This window comes from Dipodomys merriami, unplaced genomic scaffold (assembly GCF_024711535.1).
Source record: "Dipodomys merriami isolate MVZ:Mamm:240054 unplaced genomic scaffold, mDipMer1.0.p SCAF_4, whole genome shotgun sequence".
Lineage (NCBI taxonomy): Eukaryota > Metazoa > Chordata > Mammalia > Rodentia > Heteromyidae > Dipodomys > Dipodomys merriami.
Window position 1 is genome coordinate 64592290 of NW_027205603.1, and position 24911 is coordinate 64617200.

General features: G+C 38.4%; 1 protein-coding gene across 5 annotated transcripts in view; it reads right to left on the reverse strand.

The window, feature by feature from the left end:
* LOC138805896 (regulator of G-protein signaling 22-like) overlaps positions 1-24707 on the reverse strand; it is a 123270-nt gene extending 98563 nt beyond the window's left edge. Inside the window, exons 1-5 of one of the 5 annotated variants that reach the window (XM_069991139.1) lie at positions 24309-24671; positions 21726-21785; positions 20321-20348; positions 16931-17033; positions 10579-10782 (exon numbers count right to left, since the gene is read on the reverse strand). In XM_069991139.1, the coding sequence (XP_069847240.1) occupies positions 10579-10782; positions 16931-17033; positions 20321-20348; positions 21726-21768 (378 nt within the window). In that variant the 5' untranslated portion in view covers positions 21769-21785; positions 24309-24671. Of the gene's footprint in view, positions 1-10578; positions 10783-16930; positions 17034-20320; positions 21786-24308 lie in introns of all 5 variants that reach the window. The other 4 variants (XM_069991138.1, XM_069991135.1, XM_069991137.1 and 1 more) reach the window with 4 other exon arrangements.
* Between the last annotated feature and the right edge of the window lie 204 nt (positions 24708-24911).

Here is a 24911-nt window from a genome sequence, read left to right on the forward strand (position 1 = left end):
TGGAAAAAGGGAGCCAGCAACCTATGTTGCCTGGCAGCATAGGAAAATAAAGGAGAACTTTTGTGTCTGTGGTCTTGACATCCCCTCACTTCTAAATAATGCTGAAGAACCATTTAACTCAGCCGTGAGCTCCTCCCTGCCCTACTGCACTCTGTGTATGCCTGACCCAAACTAGGCAGAGGAAAGGCATGGCAGGAAAGGCTTCTGGGTTCACAGAGTAAGGTCAGAGGAACTGGCTCAGGAGGAAAACTTCAAAGCTCTGATACATGTGGAGATAACACAGTACAAACCAGTCTCCAGCTGCATGAAGGAGGAGTGGGACAACCAGCCCTGGACACAAGGGAGGAGATCAGCCCTGGTGACCCTTGAGCCGAAAATTCAAAGGCACATAGGATGGAGGCACAGCAAGAAAAGATGGGAAACAGAAAGTAGTGGAAATACTGAAGCAAAGGCAGACGTGTCAATAAAGCCCTCTCAAAAATGAATCAATCTAATTAAAAGTTTCTTTATGCTACTTGCTAAATAATGGAACCTGAGGTCTGGATCAAGTTTATTATACAGAAACCAGCAATTCAATTAATCCTTTTTGCATACTCTAGCATGTACAAGACACTTTAAAGGAGGTAGAGAGGTAAAACTAGTGTTGCCCTTGATGCGATGGTGAAGAACAAGAACTTAGTACAAATAAGACATGTCAAAAATACTCTACGGAATAATTGCTAGATTCTAAGAAGGTAAAATTTTCATTTTGGAGAGATCAGACAATAATTCATATAAACTGTAAACAAGGATTGGCTACATTTTAATAGAATTTAATATGGCAGGAGATGAAATGGGTAGTTACACAGGAAGTCAGTAGAAGACACCTGTTGGGATTGGGAGGCATTCTTCATTATCTAGTAAGATGTGAATGCTGCAGGACTGAGAATGCCTGGGGGAAATCACTGGTAGTAGGACTCCATTTTTGTAACCAGTACTCATTTGTTTCCACTGCTCCACTGATCTCTCTCATGGGCTCCATCATCTAGGATAAGGGATCCACGAATACAGAGCCCTTGGGCAAGTAAATGCAGATGGCCAACACAGAAACTAAGGCCTACCAACAAGGTATGCTATTAGAAAGCATCTGGGGAAAACTATATACTTGCAATCCAGATAAAATATTTTTTTTTTTACCAATTCTGTGTAGTATCTATTCCCCAAATTTATCCTACATATTATGAAGGAACACATTCCCTATTTGGTAGTGTGTTACAACATGTCAATGTCAATTACATAACTGCTGAAATTTACTTTTCTTTTTTTCCCTCACCCCTGAAATTTACTTTTTTAAAGGCCCAAATCACTGTGAGTCTTTGGTGCCCTCTTGTGGAATGTTTTTGCATAGTCTCTGAAATATTCACCCTCCTCCATACAAAAACATTATGAATTATATCTTTTTTTAAAAAAATGTAAACATTGCATATATACACTATTTTATTCTGAAATAATTTAGAATAAATTGATAATAGATAATAGATAACAGGAATGTAATATTTTATATGCCAAAAATGATCACTAAATGTTTGTGTCATAAATAAAGGTAATGGAAAAACTTAGCTTTAGGGGCTGGGAAGGTGGCTCAGTGATAGAGTGCTTGCCTTGCATTCATGAGGACCTGGGTTCGATTCCTCAGCACCACATAAGCAGAAAAAGCCGGAAGTGGCGCTATGGCTCAAGTGGTAGAGTGCTAGCCTCGAGCTGAAGAGCTGAGGGACATCACTCAGGCACAGAGTTCAGGCCCCACAACCAGCAAAAAATAAAGCAACAACAACAACACACACACACACACACACACAAACTTAGCTTTATACAAAGCCAAATACATATAAAAAATGGTTTCAAACTAGCAATTCAAACCAGGTGCTGGTGGCTCACACCTGTAATTCTAGCTATTCATGAGGCTGAGATCTGAGGATCATGGTTTGAAGAAAACCCAGGCAGTAAAGTCCATGAGACTCTTACCGCCAATTAATGTCAGAATAAGCTGAAGTGATGCTATGGCTCAAGTAGTAAAGGAGCTCAGGGACAGTGCCCAAGCCCTAGGACTAGCAAAATATCAATTCAATTCTTAAGAAATCCATAAGAAGATTAAATCTTTAAACAGCTAGAATGAATTTAAACATCCTATTCACATTGGAAATCTAGTATAAAATGATCCAATTGTGTTATTGTTTCTCTTTTATATTTGCCACAGTTTTAGCCATTTTCCCAAGGCAGGAGATAAAATTGTGAAACACATTTTTCTTGGAGCTAAAAACCTAATAGAATGTTTCTGTCCATAGTTAGAAAGGCTGTCAAGGAGACAGGCCATCAGAGTCAGAGATTGAGAGTTTCTTATAAATAGGTAAAAGATAAAGTATCCGTTGGGTTTTCTGTTTTATCAATACTGATTCTGTTCCCTCGTGTCCTTAAATATGAAAATAAAATGCCAAGTGTAATCATTCCTTGGGAACACAAGTATATCTATCAAATGTTGAAGAATCTTTCATACTGCTCTATCTCACCCAATGATCAAAAACTGACCAGAAGTGAACAATAACAAGAATGTGGTAATATTCTTCTCATTACACACTGTGTTTTTAGATAAAGACCTTGGGATTGGAACAATGACAGTCTCTACATTTCAATGCTATACCAGATAAGACTACTCATTTATTTTAAGTGATAACGTTGTTTGAATCATTCTCAAGCTACAGAACTTCTCTGCTCAAGCAACATTATTCTAAATTGGGTTTTTCCTGGTGAACCAAGAAATTTTTCTTAAGTAACAGTCTTGGGGCTGGGAATGTGGCTTAGTGGTAGAGTGCTTGCCTAGCATGCATGAAGCCCTGGGTTCAATTACTCAGTACCACATAAACAGAAAAAGCCAGAAGTGGCACTTTAGTTCAAGCAGTAAAAGTGCCAGCCTTGAATAAAAGAAGCTCAAGGACAGTGCCCAGGCCCTGAGTTCAAAGCCGCAGGACTGGCAAAAATAAGTAACAATTTTCCACTTACAGTGTTGTAATTATATGTATACCATACTGATTTCACTTAACAGAGTGTGCTAACAGTTTTGTCATGTACTGATAAAAGAATGCCTCATGGGACTGGGAAGGTGGTTCAGTGATAGAATGCTTGCTTTGATTGCATGAGGACCTCGGTTCGATTCCTCAGCACCACATAAGCAGAAAAAGCTGGAAGCGAGGCTGAGACTCAAGTGGTAGAGAACTAGCCTTGAGCTGAAGAGCTGAAGGACAGCGCCCAGGCCCAGAGTTCAGGCCCCTCGACCGACAAAAAAAAAAAAAAAGAATGCCTCAGCTAGCATTTTGCCTGTGTTTCTGGCCCTCAAGTTTCTGGATTTACCAAAAAGAATAAGATAATGGGGGGATGGGGCTGGGAAGGTGGCTCAGTGGTAGAGCGCTTGCCTTGCATGCATGAGGCCATGGGTTCGATTCCTCAGCACCACATAAGCAAAAAGAAAAAAGCGGGAAGTGGCGCTGTGACTCAAGTGGTAGAGCGCTAGCCTTGAGCTGAAGAGCTGAGGGACAGCGCCCAGGCCCAGAGTTCAGGCCCCATGACCGGACCCAAAAAAAAAAAAAAAAGAAAAAAGAATAAGATAATAGGTTCTTTAAAGAATCATCATGAAGAATAAATGAGTTACCGCTGTACCTGTGTATAACAACTGCTCAGTTGATGGTGTGTCAAATTATTTTCTGCCAAACATTTTTTGCAAGCATGTTAGAAGTTGACTTTATAGATTCATTCAGATAAAGCAAATGATATCAAAATTATATCTTCTACATTCACAAATGCTATTTTTTTTATATTTATATTCTGCCATATAGTAAAAAATCATTTCATGAGTGAATTCACAGTATATCAGGTTTTTAAAACTTCATTTATCGATCAAGGAAATAGTCTTTGAAATAATGTGCGACTTGCATAAATGCACAAGCAGTAAGCAGTTAAGAACAGCAACCAAGCTTTTTGACTCCTAGCCTAGTGCTCTTTCCATTATATCCTCTTTGGTTCTAAGAAATCAGATAAAGAATGAACAGACCACACAAAGTTACTGATTATTTGTTTAAATAGAATTTAAGGCATTATTTAACTTTTACTCTTTTGGAGCACTGAAGCATTAATCAGTGAAATCAAACATTAAAAAATTGAAATTACTATGAAACTGTTTCTTCATTATTGTGTAAAAATAATGAAGATAAAAATTACCAGTATCACTAAAACAATCCACTCATATTGAATAAATATTTATCAAGCACTTTCTTGATGTGGCACTTTGCTAGATACTGAAGATATAATTATTTAAGTCAGACATGATATGGTCTAAGACTTCATAGAACTTCAGGAGAAGAAAGCAAATAAATTACTAAAACAATGAAGTGCTTTTTTAGAAGACAGGAATGCCATGGAAGTAGGCCTGGGGAACTATTCCAGTCAGTTATGACAATATATAACTCATAATTAAAATAATGCCAATGTTATGGATATTTGAGCATTTAAGGAAGTTTAATGTGTATGCTGATTATTCTTCTCATTAACTTATCTATATCTTGCCCCCATTACAAATATAAAACTTACCAAGAAGAAACTTTTTTTTTTTTGTCAGTCATGGGGCTTGAACTCTGGGCCTGGGTGCTGTCCCTCAGCTCTTCAGCTCAAGGCTAGCACTCTATCATTCAAGCCACAGTGCTCATTTATGGCTTTTTCTGCTTATGTGGTGCTGAAGAATCTTGCCTTATGCAGGCAAGACGGGCAATCTACCACTGAGCCACCTTCGCAGCCTAAGAAGAAACTTTTTGAATTCCTATTCTGATCTCTTTTCTTCAGGAAATGCTGTTATAAAAATCAGTAAAACATGTTATCTTTATACTGATTCCTTCATTCCTTGTTGGTCAAATTACTTAAACTCAAGTAAAACCAAAAATATTTAAAACAACAAATAAAACTCTTCAGCTTCTAATGTTAAGAGTATCTGCAGTAGAGAAAAACATGACTTAGACCTTCTGTATGACTCAGCAATCCCACTCCTGGTCATTTATCTAATTGACCACAAACAAGGCCACACTAAAGCCACCAGCACAACCATGTCCATTGAAGTATTGTTTACCATAGCTAAGATTTGGAGCGACTCAGATGCCCCTCAGAGGGCAAATGGACCAAGAAAATGTGGTATAGATACACAATGGAATTCTATGCTTCCAACAGAAAGAATAGCATTGGCCCCATTTGTAAGGAAACAGAAAGACATGGAAAAATTATATTGAGAAAAGTGAGCCATATCCAAAAAAATTATTTGTAATAATTAGAATGTGCCTATAAATCTACTAGTAAAGTCAATGGATAGTAAGAGACAAATAATTACACTTGAACATAATTAAACAGCACCCTAAACATTAACACAATGAGAACAAGGGAAGATATTCTTAGGAAGGTATCAAAAGGGCTCAATGGCTATGTGTATATGATCATATAAAATGGTGCTTTTATCAAAATGAACTCCAAGAAATGGAAACAAGAGGTTTTTTATTGTAATGTTTGCGGTTCTTTTTTTCTTTTTTCTTTGTTTTATTCCCTTTTGTTGCTGTTTTTTATTTCTGTATCCTTTGTCTTGTATATAAGTTTATCTGATTTGGGGAGGGGAAGGGAAGCACAGAAATAGTGGGACAAAGGGTGAACCAATTCAGCAGTGATACTCACTAGACATTATGTTGGAAATGAACTCCAAATGAACTTTGGAGGGAGAGAGGGGGGTCAGCAGGGGGAAAACTGGGAGAAAACAAGGTAGAAGTTGACACTGTTCAAAAAGAAATGTATTTATTATCTGACATGTAACTGTAACTCCCCTATACATCACCTTTACAGTAAAAAAATTTTAAGAGAATAACATATTATAGTTTCTTTCTTAAATAAAATATGGTAAAATCTACTTTTTCTCAATCAAGAGAGAAAACATTGGATAACAACAGAGATAGATGTGCTCACACTGTGAAGACACTGGCTGCATAGGATACACAAGACAACACCAAAAGCCTCACAATGGTTAAGTTGCATGGTGTTCACAGGTGAACATTTATTTTCCTTTCACATTATTTTATACTAAAACAATAAAATTCATTAGATACTAAGAAATTTAAGTGGGATACATTAGATGATATTGTATTTAATTTTTAAAAACATATCAAAGAGCTAGGTGCTGGTGGCTCACGCCTATAATCCTTGCTACTCAGAAGGCTGAGATGTGGGGATCAAGATTTGAAGCCAACCAAGGGAGACTCTCATCTCCAATTAACTACCAAAAGGAAAAAAAAAAAAAGCTTGAAGTGGAGCTGTAGTTCAAATGGTATAGTACAAACCTTGAGCAAAAAGAGCTCAAGAACAGTGCCCAGGTTCTGAGTTTAAACCCCAGGACCAGCACAGAGTCCAGATTCTGAGTTCGAGCACTAGCATAAAAAAAAAATAAAATAAAAGCCGGGCGCTGGTGGCTCACGCCTGTAATCCTAGCTACTCAGGAGGCTGAGATCTGAGGATCGCGGTTCAAAGCCAGCCCGGGCAGGAGAGACCGTGAGACTCCTATCTCCAATAAACCACCAGAAAACTGGAAGTGGCGCTGTAGCTCAAGTGGTAGAGCGCTCACCTTGAGCTGAAGAGCTGAGGGACAGCTCCCAGGCCCAGAGTTCAAGCCCCACGACCGACAAAAAATAAAATAAAAAAATAAAAAATAAAATAAAAATTTAAAAACTCACACCACATCAAAGAATAGGATCTATGTTTTAAAGATTTCTTTTTTCTTTTTCTTTTCTGCCAGTCCTGGGCTTGAACTCAGAACCTGGACACTATCCCTGAGCCTCTCTGTGCTCAAGGCCACAGAGCCACTTCCAGCTTTTTTCTGTGTATGTGGTACTGAGGAATCAAACCCAGGGTTTCATGAGTGCTAGACAAGCACTCTACCACTAAGCCACATTTCCAGCCTATAATTTGAAGATCTAAAGAGTCAGTTTGGCAATGGCATTTATATCAGGAAAAAAATCAAGAGCATATATTGCAAAAAAATATTCACATATCAAATGAAGATATGACTTTGACTTGAATTAAGCCACAGAAAAGTCAAACATAAGTAAATGGACTAAATAAATCAAAGAAGTGACCTTATATCTTAACAAAGGACTGAAATTTTCTTAAAAACAAATTTTTCTGATGAACAATAAATGATAAGCTTGAAGTGAGAAAAATTAACCAAACTGATCCTGATGTGGAAAATGTCTCAGGAAATTAAATTTAGAAACATTCAAGTAAGTCATAAAGTATACAAAATTTAAATTCATTAAATACAACTAATGTATTGCTCATACTCATGTTTTGTCTCTTAAATTAGAAAGGAAATTGTTAAAATTTACTATTAGCAACTAATAAAAATTTTATAGCAGCCAGGTGCTGGTGGCTCACGCCTATACTCCTAGCCACTCAGGAGGCTGAGATCTGAGGATCGCAGTTCAAAGCCAGACCAGGCAGGAAAGTCCATGAGACTCTGATTCATCTCCAATGAACCACCAGAAAACCAGAAGTGTCGCTGTAGCTCAAGTGGTAGAGCACTAGCCTTGAGCTGAAGAGCTGAGGGACAGTGCCTAGGCCCAGAGTTCAAGCCCCATGACTGACAAATATATACGTATACAAAGTTAAACATACAGTAAAACATATTTGACATATTTTCCAAATCTATTGAATCTAATTAACATGTTAAATAATTTTATTAAAATCATGTAGTGGGCATTATAGAAGGCATAAATAGAATGATTAAAGTATAGGCTGATCAGAGTAAAATTTCAAGATACAATTTAAAAACAAAAAAGGCAATCCTGCCTGGCATAGGTAGTTCACACCTGTAATCCTAATTACTCAGGATGTCTCAGAACAGGAGGTCATGGTTCGAAGCCAGCCCAGGCAGGAAAGCCTGTGAGAAGACTCTTCAATTAATTACAAAAAACTGTAGAAAGAAAGAAAGAAAGAAAAAGAAAGAAAGAAAGAAAGAAAGAGAGAAAGAAAGAAAGAAAGAAAGAAAGAAAGAAAGAAAGAAAGAAAGAAAGAAAGAAAGAAAGAAAGAAAGAAAGAAAGAAAGAAAGAAAGGGAAAGAAAGAAGGAAGGAAGGAAAGGAAGGAAGGAAGGAAGGAAAGGAAGGAAGGAAGGAAGGAAGGAAGGAAGGAAGAAAGGAAGGAAGGAAGAAAGGAAGGAAAGAGAGAGAGAGAAAGAAAGAAAGAAAGGAAAGAGAGAGAGAGAGAGAGAGAGAGAGAGAGAGAGAGAGAGAGAGAGAGAGAGAAAGAACAGGTAAGTTTATGATCCTAGAGGAAAAAGGGATAGAGGTGTGGCCCAAGTCTGAAGTGTTTCTCCAGCAAGGGTAAAGCTATGAGTTCAAGCCTCAGTATTGCCAAAAAATACAAATGATTAAGAGTTATATGTAAATATTTGTAGAGTGTGAACACAGATACAGCAATACCTAAACACAAAAATTATGAAAACTACTATTAAATTTCCTCAATTTTAATCATTTAACAATAAAACTCACCTCTTTTTTTGCTGATCTACATACATGAAACATGCATCAAGCTCAAATATTTTTTGAAAATAGGTATATCATTATAAATTTATGCCAAGTATAACATAGATTATCTTGGTAATTTCTTATTAAAAAACTGTTTTTCTGCCAGGCACCAGTGGCTCATGCCTGAAATTCTAGCTACTCATGAGGTTCCAATCTAAGGACCACAGTTTGAAGCCAGCCTGAGTAGGAAAGTCTGTGAGACTTTTATCTCCAGTTATGGACCAAAAAACCTGGAACTGAGCTGTGGCTCAAGTGGTAGAGCATGACCCTTGAGTACGAAAGCTCAAGGACAGTACCCAACCCCTAAATTCAAGCTCCAGGACTAGAAGCAAAAAAAAATTAATTAAAAGAAATTATGCTAGCACTGTTCACAATAGCCAGGATATGGAAACAACCCAGATGCCCCACCACAGATGAATGGATCCAAAAATTGTGGTATCTATACACAATGGAATATTATGCAGCCATTAGAAAGGACAAAATAATGGAATTTGCAGGGAAATGGATGGAACTAGAAGAAATCATGTTGAGTGAGGTAAGCCAAGAGCAAAGAGACAAATTGCACATGGTCTCCCTGATAAGTGGATGTTAAATCCAAAACATAAGGTGATACAACAAAGTTAACAAGACTTGAGAAACAAAGGACCTCCACTCATCTGGTCGAATCACTACTAAATAACCCCATGCTGCTGATCACATATATGGTACATATGTGCACACCGGAGGGAAACTAGGAGGAGGACACAGAACTAGAGGGATCCAGGGAAAAACATACAACAGTGGGACCCATCAGCTGCACTGGACACTGATCAAAACGAACTAAGCAACTCAATGGCAGCGATGGGAGGGAGGGAATGAGCGAGAAAGAGGGAACAGCTGATGCTATGCAAAAGGAAAGAAATGTACATACCACCCAATGTGGAAGAAATAACTGTATAGTCAAAGCTCATAGAAATCATAAATTTTATAGACCACAATAGACAATTTGCCCCATGAAAGTTAGAATGTGTTTGTGACTTTAACTAAGCATCACTATCCCACAATACTATGAAATTTTGGAAATTATGTAATCACTTAATCACAATAAAGAATTTGCAAAAAAATTTAATAAAATAAGCTAAATAAGAGAAAGATTTAAATTATGGAGTAAAATCAACAGGACTATAAACATTTTATTTATATTTCATTTAAGTCAAACATTTGCTTTCTAAATCTATGAGGCAATTGTTCTCAAGGTCAAATTGTTTACTATTATTTAGAAAAATATTTTATGAAAATGACTGGTGAACATTTCATCACAGAGTGACAAAATGCACAAATTTAGCATGTTACATAAAACAGTAAAATACATATATATATATATGATAACACTGAAAATTCTTTATTTAAAACACCAAGTTAATAAAATGGGTAAAAATAACAGCAAAAATTTTCAAAACACATTAAAGATAACATATAATGACATAAGAGTATTATATATAAAATAGGAACAAAAATCATCATCTGTCATTAATGGGAAGATTTTCATGCACTCAAAATAGTCATAATTTCAAGTCAAAACTGCATGGGCGTGTGCTTGTTTTATAGGTAGTCTCTTTAGAGGCGTTTTAAGTTCCGTTTACTCTGGGCACTTCCTGGAAGAGCATCTTTTCTATTTCTTGGCTTTGCTGTTCCTCTACTACATTCTTCAGACCCATGATAAGCACATAGACACAACACGCAAAAGTCAAAACCACAGGCTGTGCGGCTACACAGTCCCCTTTTCTTATATGGCTGGTACTTAGCAGGGGATTGGCACCTTGGGCAAGGCTTTAATGCTTCATCAGTAAAAAGTGTTTTGGCAACCTGCAGTGATAGCACACATATTAAATCTTCCCGTATCATCCAGCCAATCACTTTATTCCAAATTCTGTAACTCTTTATTTCTAATAACTTATAACACTTACCTTAAAATACTCTTCCTGTTTACTATTTAAGGGAGTAACTGAAGAGCTTGCTATAGGCGTCAAAATTTCTCCCCAAGGAGACAGAGTTGGAACTTGCTCTTTCTGAGTACTGGGTGTCTGAGCCTGTGCCTGCACTGATCTTAAAGCTGAGCGATTTAGAAGATGGAGTCGAGTGGCAGCATCCTCAACACTTAACACAGCCTCCTATAGTAAAAGGCAAGAGAAATCAACACTGAACTATGAAGACAGTTCCAGGACACCTTCCTGATGTACAAGAAGCTCATACCATCAGAATATTCTTCCTGGACTCTTTCTTTATAGGAAAAATATTTTCTTACTTCACACCTAAAAGTCAATGAAATATAAAAAGACAATAATAACTATACTTTCAGTTTGCATGTTCAGTTATTTCTTCTTTTATTGTAATAACCCTTGTTTAGCAAGCTTTTCCTGTGAAGGTCCAAGTAGTTTATATTTTCATCTTGGCAGACCATATACTTGCAGTTATTCATCTGTGGCTTATAGAGAAAGCAGCTATGGACAAATAGTAATTTCAAGAGCGCGGCTATGTCCTAGAAAAACTTTCTTTAAGAAATAGATGATGAGGGCTGGGAAGGTGGCTCAGTGGTAGAGCGCGCTTGCCTGGCATGCATGAGGCCCTGGGTTCGATTCCTCAGCACCACATAAGCAAAAAAGAAAAAAGCCAGAAGTGGCGCTGTGGCTCAAGTGGTAGAGCGCTAGCCTTGAGCTGAAGAGCTGAGGGACAGTGCCCAGGCCCAGATTTCAGGCCTCATGACCGGACCTCCCCCCCCCAAAAAAAATAGATGATGAACAGGATTTAGCTCAGACTGTAGTTTATAATTCATTTTACACCAAAGAAGTCTAAGAAGAGGTAAATTTTTTGAAAGTTTGCTATGGAATTCCTTGAAGATTTCTTACCTTAGTCATATGTTGAACAACAATGGGACTGGTTGGCCACAGAACTCATGTCTTTGGCTGATTTGTGCAAATAGCTGGAACTAATTCATTTTTACACATAAATCTTAAACAACCTTGACCTTTTAACAGCTTGAGCCACAGCTCCACTTTTGACTTTTTGGTGTTGTTTTTTTTCCAGGGCTGAGAATCGAACCCAGGGCCTTGCGCACGCCAGGCAGGCACCCTTCCACTGGGCTAAACCCCCAGCCCCGACTTTTTGGTGGTTTATTGGAGATAAGAGTCTCATAGACTTTCCTGCCCAGGCTAGCTTTAGACTATAATCTTCCTGAGAAGCTAGGATTACAGGAAATGAGTTACTGGTACCTGGCAGCTCTGACGTTTTATTTTTTTTTTACTTTATTCATTTAGTTATTTTTATTCATTTATTTTTGTTGGTCAGGGGGCTTCGACTCTGGGCCTCAGCACTGTCCCTCAGCTCTTCAGCTGTAGTCTAGCGCTCTACCACTTGGGCCACAGCGCCACTTCTGGCTTTTTCTGCTTATGTGGTGCTGAGGAATTGAACCCAGGGCCTCAGGCATGTGAAGGAAGCACTTGATAGAGAGCCACCTTCCCAGCCCCAGCTATGACATTTTAAAAGGAACAAAAATAATCCTTCATTTGAACTAGGTTCCTACATACTCAGTGAAGAAATATGTTAATCAGTTTTCATACCTTTAAAATATGCAATTTGATTTGTCAATAATACCTTTATAAGGCTGGAAAAATATTAAAAACAAACACATCTTAAACAAGTAATTTTACAGCCTTCTATTCTGTTCAGATTGATAATGGAAAAAATAAGTTTTTTTAAAGAAGTTTACATTTTTAACCAATAGATGGATTTCCTTATGCCAAAACTGTAATTGTGCTTTCTCTTCCTTGATAGTATAACTTCCAAAACTGGTTTCTAACTGTAAGGAAAGCTAAAATATGGGAAGTTACAGTGGGATAAGTACAGCAAATTAAGTTACTGGGCATGAAAAATTATTTAACAGCTTAAAGATATGTTCCTAAAAATAATAAACAAATGTTAGCCTTCATAAAATTAATGCAAGGATTCAACACATCTTTCATATTATATTTTTTTGTGCCAGTGGGGTTTGAACTCAGGCCTATATGCTGTTCTTTTTTTTTGGGGGGGGGGCGGTCCAGTCGTGGGGCCTGAATTCTGGGCCTGGGCGCTGTCCCTCAGCTCTTCAGCTCAAGGCTAGCGCTCTACCACTTGAGCCACAGCGCCACTTCCAGCTTTTTTTCTTTTTGCTTATGTGGTGCTGAGGAATCGAACCAAGGGCCTCAGGCATGCAAGGCAAGCGTTCTACCACTGAGCCACCTTCCCAGCCCCCTACATGCTATTCTTGAACTTCTTTTGCTCAAGACTAGTTCTCTACCACTTGAGCTACAGTGTCACTTCTGACTTTTTCTGAGTAGTTTGTTGGAGATAAGAGTCTGACAGTTTCCTGCAACTCCCCTCCCCCAAAACTGTGATCTTCTGGAGTAGCTAGGATTACAAGGATTACAGGTGTGAGCCACCAGCGCTCAGTTTCATATTACATTTGCGTAAATGATTTGCAGCCTAGGCTACAGCGTATGACCCAAGAGCACACAAACAGAACACCAATGAAAACACCACTGGATTTCAATGTAGTGTGTCTGCATCCCCAAAAATGAACAGACATGTTGTTGAAGCAATTTCAGCCACAGGGGAAAAAATGTTCATTTAATAAATATTTCTAGGATACCTAATAGGTGGCAAGTGAGGAAAACAGGCTAATCCTCCTGGAGCTTACAATGAAGCCTATTATTGAATAACAAGGGGCACACATTCATTAAGTACTATTATTTTTCAAAACACAGTTGTCATTATATAACCAGAAAAGATTTAAATATGTGAGAGTGGAGTCATTTAGTGGTATTTACTTTTAAAAATATGAGAAAAACAGTGAAGCATAAATTAAGAAATCCAATGGAAAAGAGTGGTATTCTAATTTCAAAGCTCATTCTATTTAAAAAGCAAAGGGATAAAACTGAGCTCCTCTTACATGTGCCTGATCTATGCTTTCTAATTTTCATTCACTAGCACTTTCAGTGGCATTATTACAAGGATGAGAGAAATCATCAAACAACTCTGTTTTATAATGTTTCTGTTTACAGGAACTTTAAGATAGTGATGCATTAGGATCGTTTAGGCACAAAACAACCTGTCCATATTGGAATAAGAAGCCAAAGGGCTACAGGCAGGCTGTCTACAGAGAAACACTAAGAAAAAAGAAAGAGAAACTATACAGTTATTAACTTCAGAAAAATAGTTACACAGGAAAAAATATTCTGTTAGTATATAAGTCATAAATATTCTCAATACAGTCTCAATGATGTCAGCACCTCCTAAGTCTGATGGTATAAATATAGTCAGAAAAAGAGGAGTAAGGGAGAACGGAATTCAGACAGAAAAAGTTAGATGGTAGTATTGATGAAAGGCTAAAAACCTAATCCTTTTACAGATAAAAATGATTTTTTAAAAAGTGCTCAAAGCATATTACTTAGAAATATGGGGGTATATGGGGGGGAGGATTGGGGGGAGGTGGGAGGAGGCTGGGAAAGGATGGGAAGGGGAAACAAAGGAGGAGGCTACAATGCTTGAAAAGAAATGTACTCATCTTGGGGCTGGGAAGGTGGCTCAGTGGTAGAGCACTTGCCTTGCATGCTCGAGGCCCTGGGTTCGATTCCTCAGCACCACATAAGCAAAAAGAAAAACTGGAAGTGGCGCTGTGGCTCAAGTGGTAGAGCGCTAGCCTTGAGCTGAAGAGCTGAGGGACAGCGCCCAGGCCCAGAGTTCAGGCCCCACAACCGGACCCAAAAAAAAAAAAAAAGAAATGTACTCATCTTGCCCATGTAATTGTAACTCCTCTGTACAGTATTTTCACAATAAAATATATAAAAAAGAAATATGGGGGTATAGGCTACAAGAAACAACTAAAGAATTCAAAGGAACTGCCTTGATGGGACAAGAATAGACAGATGGATGAGTGTGTTATAACCTTCGTGGTCCAATTTCACTTTAAAAAACATAGACCTGTTATTTTTTAAAGGGTTTGCGAGAGAAAGCAAAACAAAAAATTCAAGGAAAAAATATACTCCTTTAAGAAACCAAAAAGTGGGGGCTGGGAAGGTGGCTCAGTGGTAGAGCGCTTGCCTTACATGCATGAGGCCCTGGGTTCGATTCCTCAGCACCACATAAGCAAAAAGAAAAAAGCCAGAAGTAGCACTGTGGCTCAAGTGGTAGAGCGCTAGCCTTGAGCTGAAGAGCTGAGGGACAGCGCCCAGGCCCAGAGTTCAGGCCCCACGACTGGACCCAAAAAAAAAAGAAACCAAAAAGTGATTGTTAGTGCATGAGGAATTCTATCCAAAATTAGCTGAGAGGTTGATAATATGCAAGATTTCTTACTAGAGAGGTTAAGTATTATGTGGCACCAAAATTTTAAATATTAAAAGGCACTTGCTTAACAATAATGGCTTTTTAAATTAAGTCTATCTCTACAATGTAGGGCAATACTCTAAAAAGATATGTTAAGAAGGCAGTTTTTTTCACAGAGGTTCCTAGAGCTGGCAGCTGTAGCAGTAGCAAAAAACTCAGTAAGTCATGGCAATATCACAGGTGAGAAAGTGAAATTTTTCTTCAAAGTCAAGCTTTTAGTTAGCAGGATTTCTTTTATTACTGAAATGGGAAACCCACCAATTTATATTTCATTGTTCACATTTGTTTGTGTCATGCTTCATTTCAATTTTTCTATTTAATTAGAAATGTACTTATATTTTAAAAATATTTTATTAGGACAAGAATAAGATATCAAACTTTAATTTTCTTTTATTGATGCCTTAGGAAAAAAAGTGAATCTACAATCAAACATGGGTGTTAGTCATCAGATGCCCGTTACACAAAGTAGTGTCCCTGGGAAGAACTCATCAACTTTTCTTGTAACTTCAAAACCAGACCTTAAGGGACTGGGAAGTTGGCTCAGTGGTAGAGTGCTTGCCTCGCATGCATGAGGTCATGGGTTTGATTCCTCAGTACCACATAAGCAGAAAAGAAAAGCTAGAAGTGGCGCTGTGGCTCAAGTGGTAGAGCACTAGCCTTGAGCTGAAGAGCTGAGGAAAGTGCCCAGGCCCAGAGTTCAGGGCCCATGACTGGCAAAAAAAAAAAAGACCTCAAGTCCTCAAAGGATACAGATTTATGATGCTTCACAGGTACAACTCTACCTAGCTCATTCACTTCACCTCCAAGCTCTACATATGCTGTTCCCTCTGCTGACTTTACCCTATCTTCATTGAGTCTAAGCTGAGATGCTCTTCTTTTTGATTCCCAAGTATTAGTCCAATAAAATGTTTATTTTTTTAAAAAAATTATTTTTAAATGTCCAATAAAATTATTGGCTTTCTCTAACACACCTGCATTGTAGTTACCTGTTTACTTGTGTCACTCCATGACATGAGCTCTAAATCCATGTCAGAAACAGCCATCATTGTAATCTGAGCAACTGGCATAGTTACTGGCATGGGATTGGCACTCAAAAGCCTGAGCTGGCAGCCAAGTAGTAGTGGCTCATTCCTGTAATCCTAGCTATTCAGAAGACTGGGATCCGAAGAATTGCAATTTGAAGGCATACCCAGGCAGAAAAATTCCCTATACTCCATCTTTAAAATAGCAAAAAACAGGGCAGGAGATATGGCTCAAGTAGTAAAGCATCAGCTGATCAAGACAAGACCCTGAGTTCAAAAAGTATCAAAAAGAGGGGCGGGGCTAAAAAAAGTATCAAAAAGAAGCAGAAGAAAAAAATCTGGACTTTATAAATGTTAAGAAACTAGCTAGTAATGAATGAAAATCAATAGATTATTAGTATTCAATGCTATCAACAGCAACTTTGCATAATTTACTTCCTTTTTTTCTTTCTTTTTTTTATTTGGCCAGGCTTGGGGCTTGAACTGAGGGCCTGGGCACTATCCTTGAGCTCCTTTTGCTCAAGGCGAGCATTCTACCACTTGAGCCACAGCACCACTTCTGGCTTTTTCTGTTTATATGGTATTGAGGAATTGAGCCCATAGTTTCTTGCATGCTAGGCAAGCACTCTCCCACAAAGCCACAGTTCCAGCCCCAACTTTGCATAATTATAGCAACAAAAACACAACAAGATGTCCTTGGTGCAGAATAGTCTACTCCACTTTTAAAGACTAGGTGGAAACAGCACTTGGAAAAAGTGAAGAAATTATTAACAAATGATTGCTAAACGGAAAAAGCTAAATGATAGTGAAAAAACTAAATTAGCTCAGCCAGGAGTATAGAAATAGATATTTACATAAATCTATTTCAGAAAAGTATTACCTCCGAATTTGCTTTCAGTTGTGTGATATAAATTTTCCTCCTTCGATTTGCTTTTTTATCTTGAGCAACAATTTCACGCCAATTTCTGCTGACTCTCCAAACACTAAAACAGAAAGATAAGTCTTTTTATTGTTTGTATTTCAAGAAGATTGTCATTTTTGGTAAGACAATTCATAAGAAAAAATTGTTTTTAGGGGCTGGGAAGGTGGCTCAGTGGTAGAGTGCTTGCCTTGCATGCATGAGGCCCTGGGTTTGATTCCTCAGCACCACATAAGTAAAAAGAAAAAAGCCGGAAGTGATGCTGAGGCATAAATGGTAGAGTGCTAGCCTTGAGCTGAAGAGCTGAGGGACAGGGCCCAGGCCAGAGTTCAGGCCCCACGAACGGACTCCCCCCCCAAAAAAAATAATAAAGATTTTAGATAATAAATTTAAGCTAAAGATTTACATTAAGAATATGACTTGATCAATATCATTGATCTAGATTATTTACCATATGAAAGAGATTAATAATGAAGGAGCACAAAATTATTACTATTAAAATATTAAATATATGTTGGCATTATTTTGATAATTATTTCATAAACAGCCATATAAACCAACAGGAGTCCCACTGGATTATTAAGATATAAGATTAAAAATTTTGAGCCTGTCTCTACTATCTCACATCTATATTTCCAGCTATTCAAGAGGCAGCTAGCCTGGCCAGAAAAGTTTTCAAAATGTTATCTTCAGTTAACTAGCAAAATGCTGAAGTGGAGGCAGAGTTGTACCTGTGAAGCATCATAAATCTGTATCCTTTGAGGACTTGAGGTCTTTTTTTTTTTTTTTTTTTTTTTTGCCAGTCATGGGCCCTGAACTCTGGGCCTGGGCACTTTCCTCAGCTCTTCAGCTCAAGGCTAGTGCTCTACCACTTGAGCCACAGAGCCACTTCCAGCTTTTCTTTTTCGCTTATGTGGTACTGAGGAATCAAACCCATGACCTCATGCATGCAAGGCAAGCACTCTACCACTGAGCCACCTTCCCAGCCCCTTAAAGTCTGGTTTTGAAGTTTATATATATACATATTTTTTATTTTTATTTTGCTAAATCATAGGAATAAGTACCCTTCATTGGAACTAATAATGCTCATAACAGATACTATTTTATCCATCAAAGTTTATGACAGTGAAGCGACTAAGGAACAATCTTCATACAGTGATTATTCATTAATAATTTCAATTATATTATTAAATAAAAAGAAATCCTTCAACTGTTAATCTGATCTTTTAAATTGTTGTAATTTACAAATCACTTAATGAGAACAATGTGAGAAGACTGAAGAAGTCACTCCATTTGGAGGGCCCACTTGTTAACATTACTATTTTTATATTACCATGGCCATTCAGTTGCCACTGCCTCTTTCTAATCCAATACATGTACCTTATATCAGTCATAAGAGAGAAGGGAAGAAATCACTCATTTATAGAGAAACAAATGATACAACTGAATATTCTCTACAGCTACCTTAACTGACCATCATCCCTCATATCACCAGAATAGCACTGCTAAGGTCACAAATACACATTCTGCAGTCTGGAGAGTAGGCAGAAGTCATTGTTGCAATACGACTGAATACCAAGTAAGCATTCTACAGTGTACTGTAATCCAATTTTTAATTGGCCCATATTCAAGTATTTCAGCATATATAAAAAACATTTCTGTAAGCCGGGCACTGGTGGCTCACGCCTGTAATCCTAGCTACTCAGGAGGCTGAGATCTGAGGATCGTGGTTCAAAGCCAGCCCGGGCAGAAGAGACTGTGAGACTCCTATCTCCAATAAACCACCAGAAAACCGGAAGTGGCGCTGTAGCTCAAGTGGTAGAGTGCTTGCCTTGAGCCGAAGAGCTGAGGGACAGCACCCAGGCCCAGAGTTCAAGCCCCACAACCAACAACAACAACAACAAAAAAATTCTGTATCTTGGCTATCTTATTTTCATTTGAGTGCTTTTAAAAAGCCACACACATATAAGTGCACCAACATGTTTATCACTTAGGATTATACCAATGAATTATCTACCAATCTTTTCTGAAATGCCTTAAATCAGAATACTCCCCACTCCTGGCATGACTTGCTGCCAGATCACTCAACTCTGGGGCTATTTCCCAATCTGCATATTGTTATCTTAGATACCTCTGGGGACTTTCAGGTATCAAATGCAATAAGTTACAAGTCTGTCATTAATATATGGGGGAAAGGTGAAGATCTTTAGAAGTAGCAGTCATAAAAACAGCAAGGATTATATAAACTAAACTCTATTCCTATCAAAAAAGAAATTAATAAATCTCTGCATATTCACCAAGCTAGCTATTTGCAGAAACCTCATTCCAATATTACTTTTCTTCTTCCTGGCCATGACAATGTGAAGGCCCTGTCTTCTGATATTCCTGCAATAGCTCTGTATTGCCAGCATGAAGACTCTTGTTTTGGTCTTTGTAATTCTAGTTCCCATCTTCAATATTCATAAATGACTTAGTTTATTTTTATGCAGCAGTACTTATCTACTGGAGTATATGTAAACACAAATTCTTCAGTTTCTAAGTCACAAAAGTAATTGCATTTTTCTGCTGTGTTAGCAATAAAACCAATTTATTTCTTTCATCTCTGGAAAGACCAAACCCTAAAACAAGAACCAACCTTTTTTCTTGGATTCTAGAACTTGTATTAACTAATAGTATTCATTATATGAAGTCACTTCTTAGTAACCACTGTGCTTCTTATTTTTCTGACCAAGTATGCTAACTTTAATTCACTTTGTACCCAACAACAGAATGTGAGCACTCAAATGAATCATTACATAGCTTATGGAAAAAAAGTTTACCTTCTTGAAAATGTAAAGTGCACCACTTAGAAACTCTTTCCAAAAGAGAATAATGAGAGTTTTGTCCAGAAAAAGACAATATTGTTGTTTCTTTTTCTCTTTTTTTACTTTTTTTTGCCAGTCCTAGGTTTGAACTCAGGACCTGGGCACTGTCCCTGAGTTTCGTTTGCTCAAGGTTAGCACTCTACCATTTGAGCACACTCCACTTCTGGCTTTTTCTGTTTATGTGGTACTAAGGAATCGAACTCAGGGCTTCATTCATGCTAGGCAATCACTCTACCACTAAGCCACATTCCCAGACCAATACTGTTGTTTCTAAAGAAGTACACTTGTTTTTAAACAAGTACACTATCAAACTTTATCAGGAAGATCATTTAAATACTCTTTTATATACAATGTCAGACAACAAAAGACTAAAATAATAAAAACAAACAAAAAGCAGAGGCAGTCATTCAAGTCATAGAAAAACTTTTCAACTTAGAAAATGATTTTTTTAAGTAAACTTTTTCCACAAGAAACATCTATTTCTTACCTGTATAAGCTCTCTGGAGTCAAGGAATCTAAAACCATAGAAAGAACATGCTTTAGGTTTCTATATTTCAATTCAGTTAAGATATCCAATTGTTCTATACCCATCTTCTTGCCAATTAGTCCTGCAAGAACACATTGCAATACAGCTATCTTCCCCTCATTCCTTTCTTCTAAGAATCCACAGTCATCCACTTGCTGAAATCTTTTCCTTTTGCTTTTCATAAAGAGCTCTTGCACTAATTGCAAGGCTGGAGTATTTGACAGATTCTTAAAGGTGAAAGTCAAATCCCCACTCTTATTGTCATTGCTCAGCTGATGCTCTGAGGTGTTTGAAGCAGCCACAGGTCTTGCTTCAGATGTGGAGTGGATGACCTGCTTTTCCTCTTCTGTCTCTGACTGGGATCCTTGCTCCCGGAGAGTAGATAGTCTTCTTGATCTCCCAAGACATCTTGATTTTCTTATAGTGTCCCCTAATTTAAGAGTTCCCTTATGCCTCTGAAGTAGTTCTTGAAACGAGCCCTCCTGGTCAGACAGGGAATCTTCTGACTTATCCAAACTAAGTGAGTTAAAACCACTGTCTTCAGGTGTTGAAATATTGTTCCTTGCTTCAATCAGACTTGCATTAAAGTTAATGTTTTTTGCAAGATGGTTTACCGGAGTCACAAATATGTTCCCATCTGTCTCAAAAGTTGTTCTACCACCAGAGGAGCTCAGAAGTTCAGGATGCACATTTTCATCATTAACACTTAGACTGCTATCACTAAAGTCATGTGTGATAGAATCTTTAAAATCATTGCCCTGAATGGGGGATATACACTCAGCTTCAAATAGGCCACAATCATCTTTGGAACCATCAATTGTAGAAGTCTTATGCTGAGAAAAATTTAGTCTTAAATTCTGACTGCTGGAAGTCACTTCTTCTGTCTTTATAGTGCTAGTGACTAATGGGCTAAAATTACTTTGCCTTGGAAAACTAAAATCACTGCTGGGAATATATCTTTCTAAGTTGAGACCTTGACTTACACTACTTTCTACAGAACTGTTTTGTGATCCAAATTTCCCCTTTAGAAGAGAGAAAGATACATCCAATCTTCTCCGGAGTAAACATTTTTTCCCACTGACTTTAGGAGTCTCACAAAGTTCTGGAGTTGTATTATTTTCCTTCTTAGGGAAGACAAATTTCTTTCTTTGAGTGGGAGATTCAAAGGGATTTGTTAAGTCTAGGATTGAAGTTTTGAGTTGCTCATGGATTAAGGTTGGGTCTTCTTCTTTCTTTTCAATAAATAATGTATTATTAAAACTGTATGATTTTAACAACTCATGATGGCCACTATCGTGGAAGGAAGATGTAGAAAGTTCTTCAAGGCGGGAGCACTTGATGTTGACAGTAGGAGAGTCTACTTTACCTCCTGATCCAGGGATATCTTGACTTGAATGCCTCTGTAACATCTTCAAACTCTCTGTTTCTAGGATGTGAAAACAAATGTGTTCTTCCTTTGAAATGAATAATCAGGTACCTTATGCCAAAATACATCATTTCATGGAAACTTGTATGATTTTAAAGTTACTTTAAAAGCAAATATAAATATAAAAAGCAACAGACTGATATGCATCCTAGTTCAAATAATTTATTGATACAAAAATCAAAATTTTCAATTCTAAATATTCAGATTACCTAAGTAACCACAAGCCAAACATCATGCCTAAATGTTTTCATTTTTTGCTGGGATTACATTGTGCACTATCATGTCTGGCTTTTGAGTTGAATCTTAACTCAAAAGAAGCTAATATAAAAGAGTTAATGAGGCTGGGAAGATGGCTCAGTGGTAGAGCGCTTGCCTTGCATGCATGAGGCCCTGAGTTCAATTCCTCAGCACCACATCAGTAAAAAGAAAAAAGCCGGAAGTGGTGCTGTGGCTCAAGTGGTAGAGCGCTCGCCTTGAGCTGAAGAGTTGAGGGACAGTGCCCAGGCCCAGAGTTCAGGCCCCACGACCGGACCCAAAAAAAACCAACCAAACAAAAAGAGTTAATGTTCTTCTTTATAATTCTCTCAACTACTCAAAGGATACTAAGAGAATTATGTTTCCTTCAAAACTTTCTGCAGACAAAAAACACAATTTTTCTGTATAAAAACATTCTATGGGTGGGGCTACCTGGAAGGCAGACATTAGGACTGCACTTCCAGGCTAACCAGAGTAAAAAGTTCTAGAGAAATGGTTTGTGTCTGCCATCTCAGCTATGTAGGAAGCATAAATAAGAGGATCTCGGCCTAGGTCTATCTAAGCAAAATCACAACATGCTATTCACAAAATAAAGCAAAAAGGTCTGGGACATAGCTGAAGTAGAGTGTCTGCCTAGCAAGTACAAGGCCCTAAGTTCAGCCTCTCCCCCCTTAAAAATAAAGGATCTTAGGAAGATAAATTTTAGATGACTTTAATGGGATAGAAATATAATCTACATATGTCTATGTTATATCAGTTAAATGAATATGCATGGTACAAAAGCAAGTTGCTATACTAAACACAAAGATGGTAAAATATAGTGATTACTTACTAGAACATCATACTGAGAAAAGATCTAATCACTTGTTTATTCATTTATTATTTTTGGTGGAATTAGGATTTGAACTCAAGGTCTTGCATTACCACTGGAGCCACACCCCCAGCTCCTTTTGCTTGTAGTTAATTTTCAGATAGGGTCTCATGATTTTGCCCAGGCTTCTCTGGAACTCAGTATTATGCACACTTCCCTTGTAGTCAGGATGTCAGACACACATCACTACATCCAACTTACTGGTGGTTGAGAGAGGAATATCATTAACTTTGTGCCTAAAGTAACTGAACTTCAGTCATCTAGATCTGTTCCTCCTGAGTAGCTAGGATTACAGGTATGAACCATTGTTCTGGTTTAGCACCAAACCTGTACTCCTTTTTTTTTTTTTTTTTGCTTGCCAGTCCTGGGGCTTGAACTTAAGGTCTGGACACTGTCCCTGAGCTTCTTTTGCTCAATGCTAGCACTCTACCTCTTGAGCCACAGCACCACTTCTGTCTTTATCTGTTTATGTGGTACTGAGTAACTGAACCCAGGGCTTCATGCATCCTAAGCAAATACTCTACCACTAAGCCACATTCCCAGCCCCACTGTACTCCCTTTTGATATGTCACATATGTTCACTGCACCTGCTTAGGAGTGAAGATTATCAAACTTTCAACAAATTTCATGTTTGAAAACATTTTTGTCTTCCAAACATTAATCATATAATGTCTTTTAAAAAGTTGTCAATAGCTGGGCTTGAATTCAGGGCTTTGGCGCTTTTCCTAAGCTTTTTTGACCAGGGTTAGTGCTCTACCACATTTTGCCACAGCTCTACTTCCTAATGTGTCTTTATTTTTTTTTTTTTTTGTCTTTTCTTTTTTGGTACTGGGGATCGAACCCAGGACGTTGCACTTGCTAAGCAAGCGCTTTGCCACTGAGCTACATCCCAGCCCATCCTAATGTGTCTTTAAATGGCATCTTCGCCTATTAATCTTTAATCCTTAGGATTCTTTTGTTAAGTAACAGTTTTCACTCCATTTAGTAAAATTAGACGTCTTAAAATGTTATTCTGCTACTTTTACCACTAGGTGTCTCACCATGCTAAGATTTGGAAAATGGAGTGGCATTGTAACATTACTTTCTCCAAAAAGAAAAGAAAAAGTTTTCTCTGCCGGCCTCCTTTTCATCTTTCTACTACCTCAGGACATCTGGCTGAAAACTTATTCTTCAAGACTTAGGTTTAAAAGTATTCACGAAAAATCATAAAATGCCCATTAACTTAATTTTCGGGACCAAACGAGCTTTTATGATATCATTTTTTTTAAAACCAGGCCTCCGAATGTAGGGCTCAGCCTATCTCCAAGGGCTTTAATAAACTCAAGAGTATGAAGTACTTTTTACAACTATGTGAAAAATCAAATATTCTTTGCTAAAACGGAAAAAAAAAATCTTACCACCAGTAAATCTTGAGCTCTTAATTGTCAAAGTTAGGTTGGCTTCCAAATAAGAAACTCATCTTTGCTTTTTAAAAGCCATGCCAAAGAAACACCTCTTGGAGAAAACCGTTCGAACGATCCCAGCGGGCGCTAAAACTGAGCATAAGTCACTTTAAGGCTGGGTTAACCCCCACACTTGGCAAAGGCCTGAATCGTTTTTTACATTTCCTCCAGCTCTACGGACAGCAGGACTCTTCTCATCCTGGTTTTCCGCAGGTAGTCTTAGAAATGGGAGCCCTTCCCTACCCGGGAGTGAGGACGCGGTGGGAGCTGAGCGCCGCACCCCCCCCCCAGGTGGGCGGGCGAGTAACGGTTTCTCTGGTGCGTCGCCGCCCGCGCGGCCTCCCGCACCTCCTGAGCCGGGGTCAGACCGCCGCCGCCGGCGTCGCCGACGCTCCGGGAGCCGGAAACGCAGGGCTGGGTGGTGGGGACTGGAGACGCGCCTCGGGCCGCCTAGTGGGCCGCACCTGGGGCCCAGCTCCTGCCCACCTGGAGGCCGGTGGGGGTGGGTGGGGGGCAAGACGGCGGAGCCCGCAGGGGATTGGCGACCGCAGCTAAGCC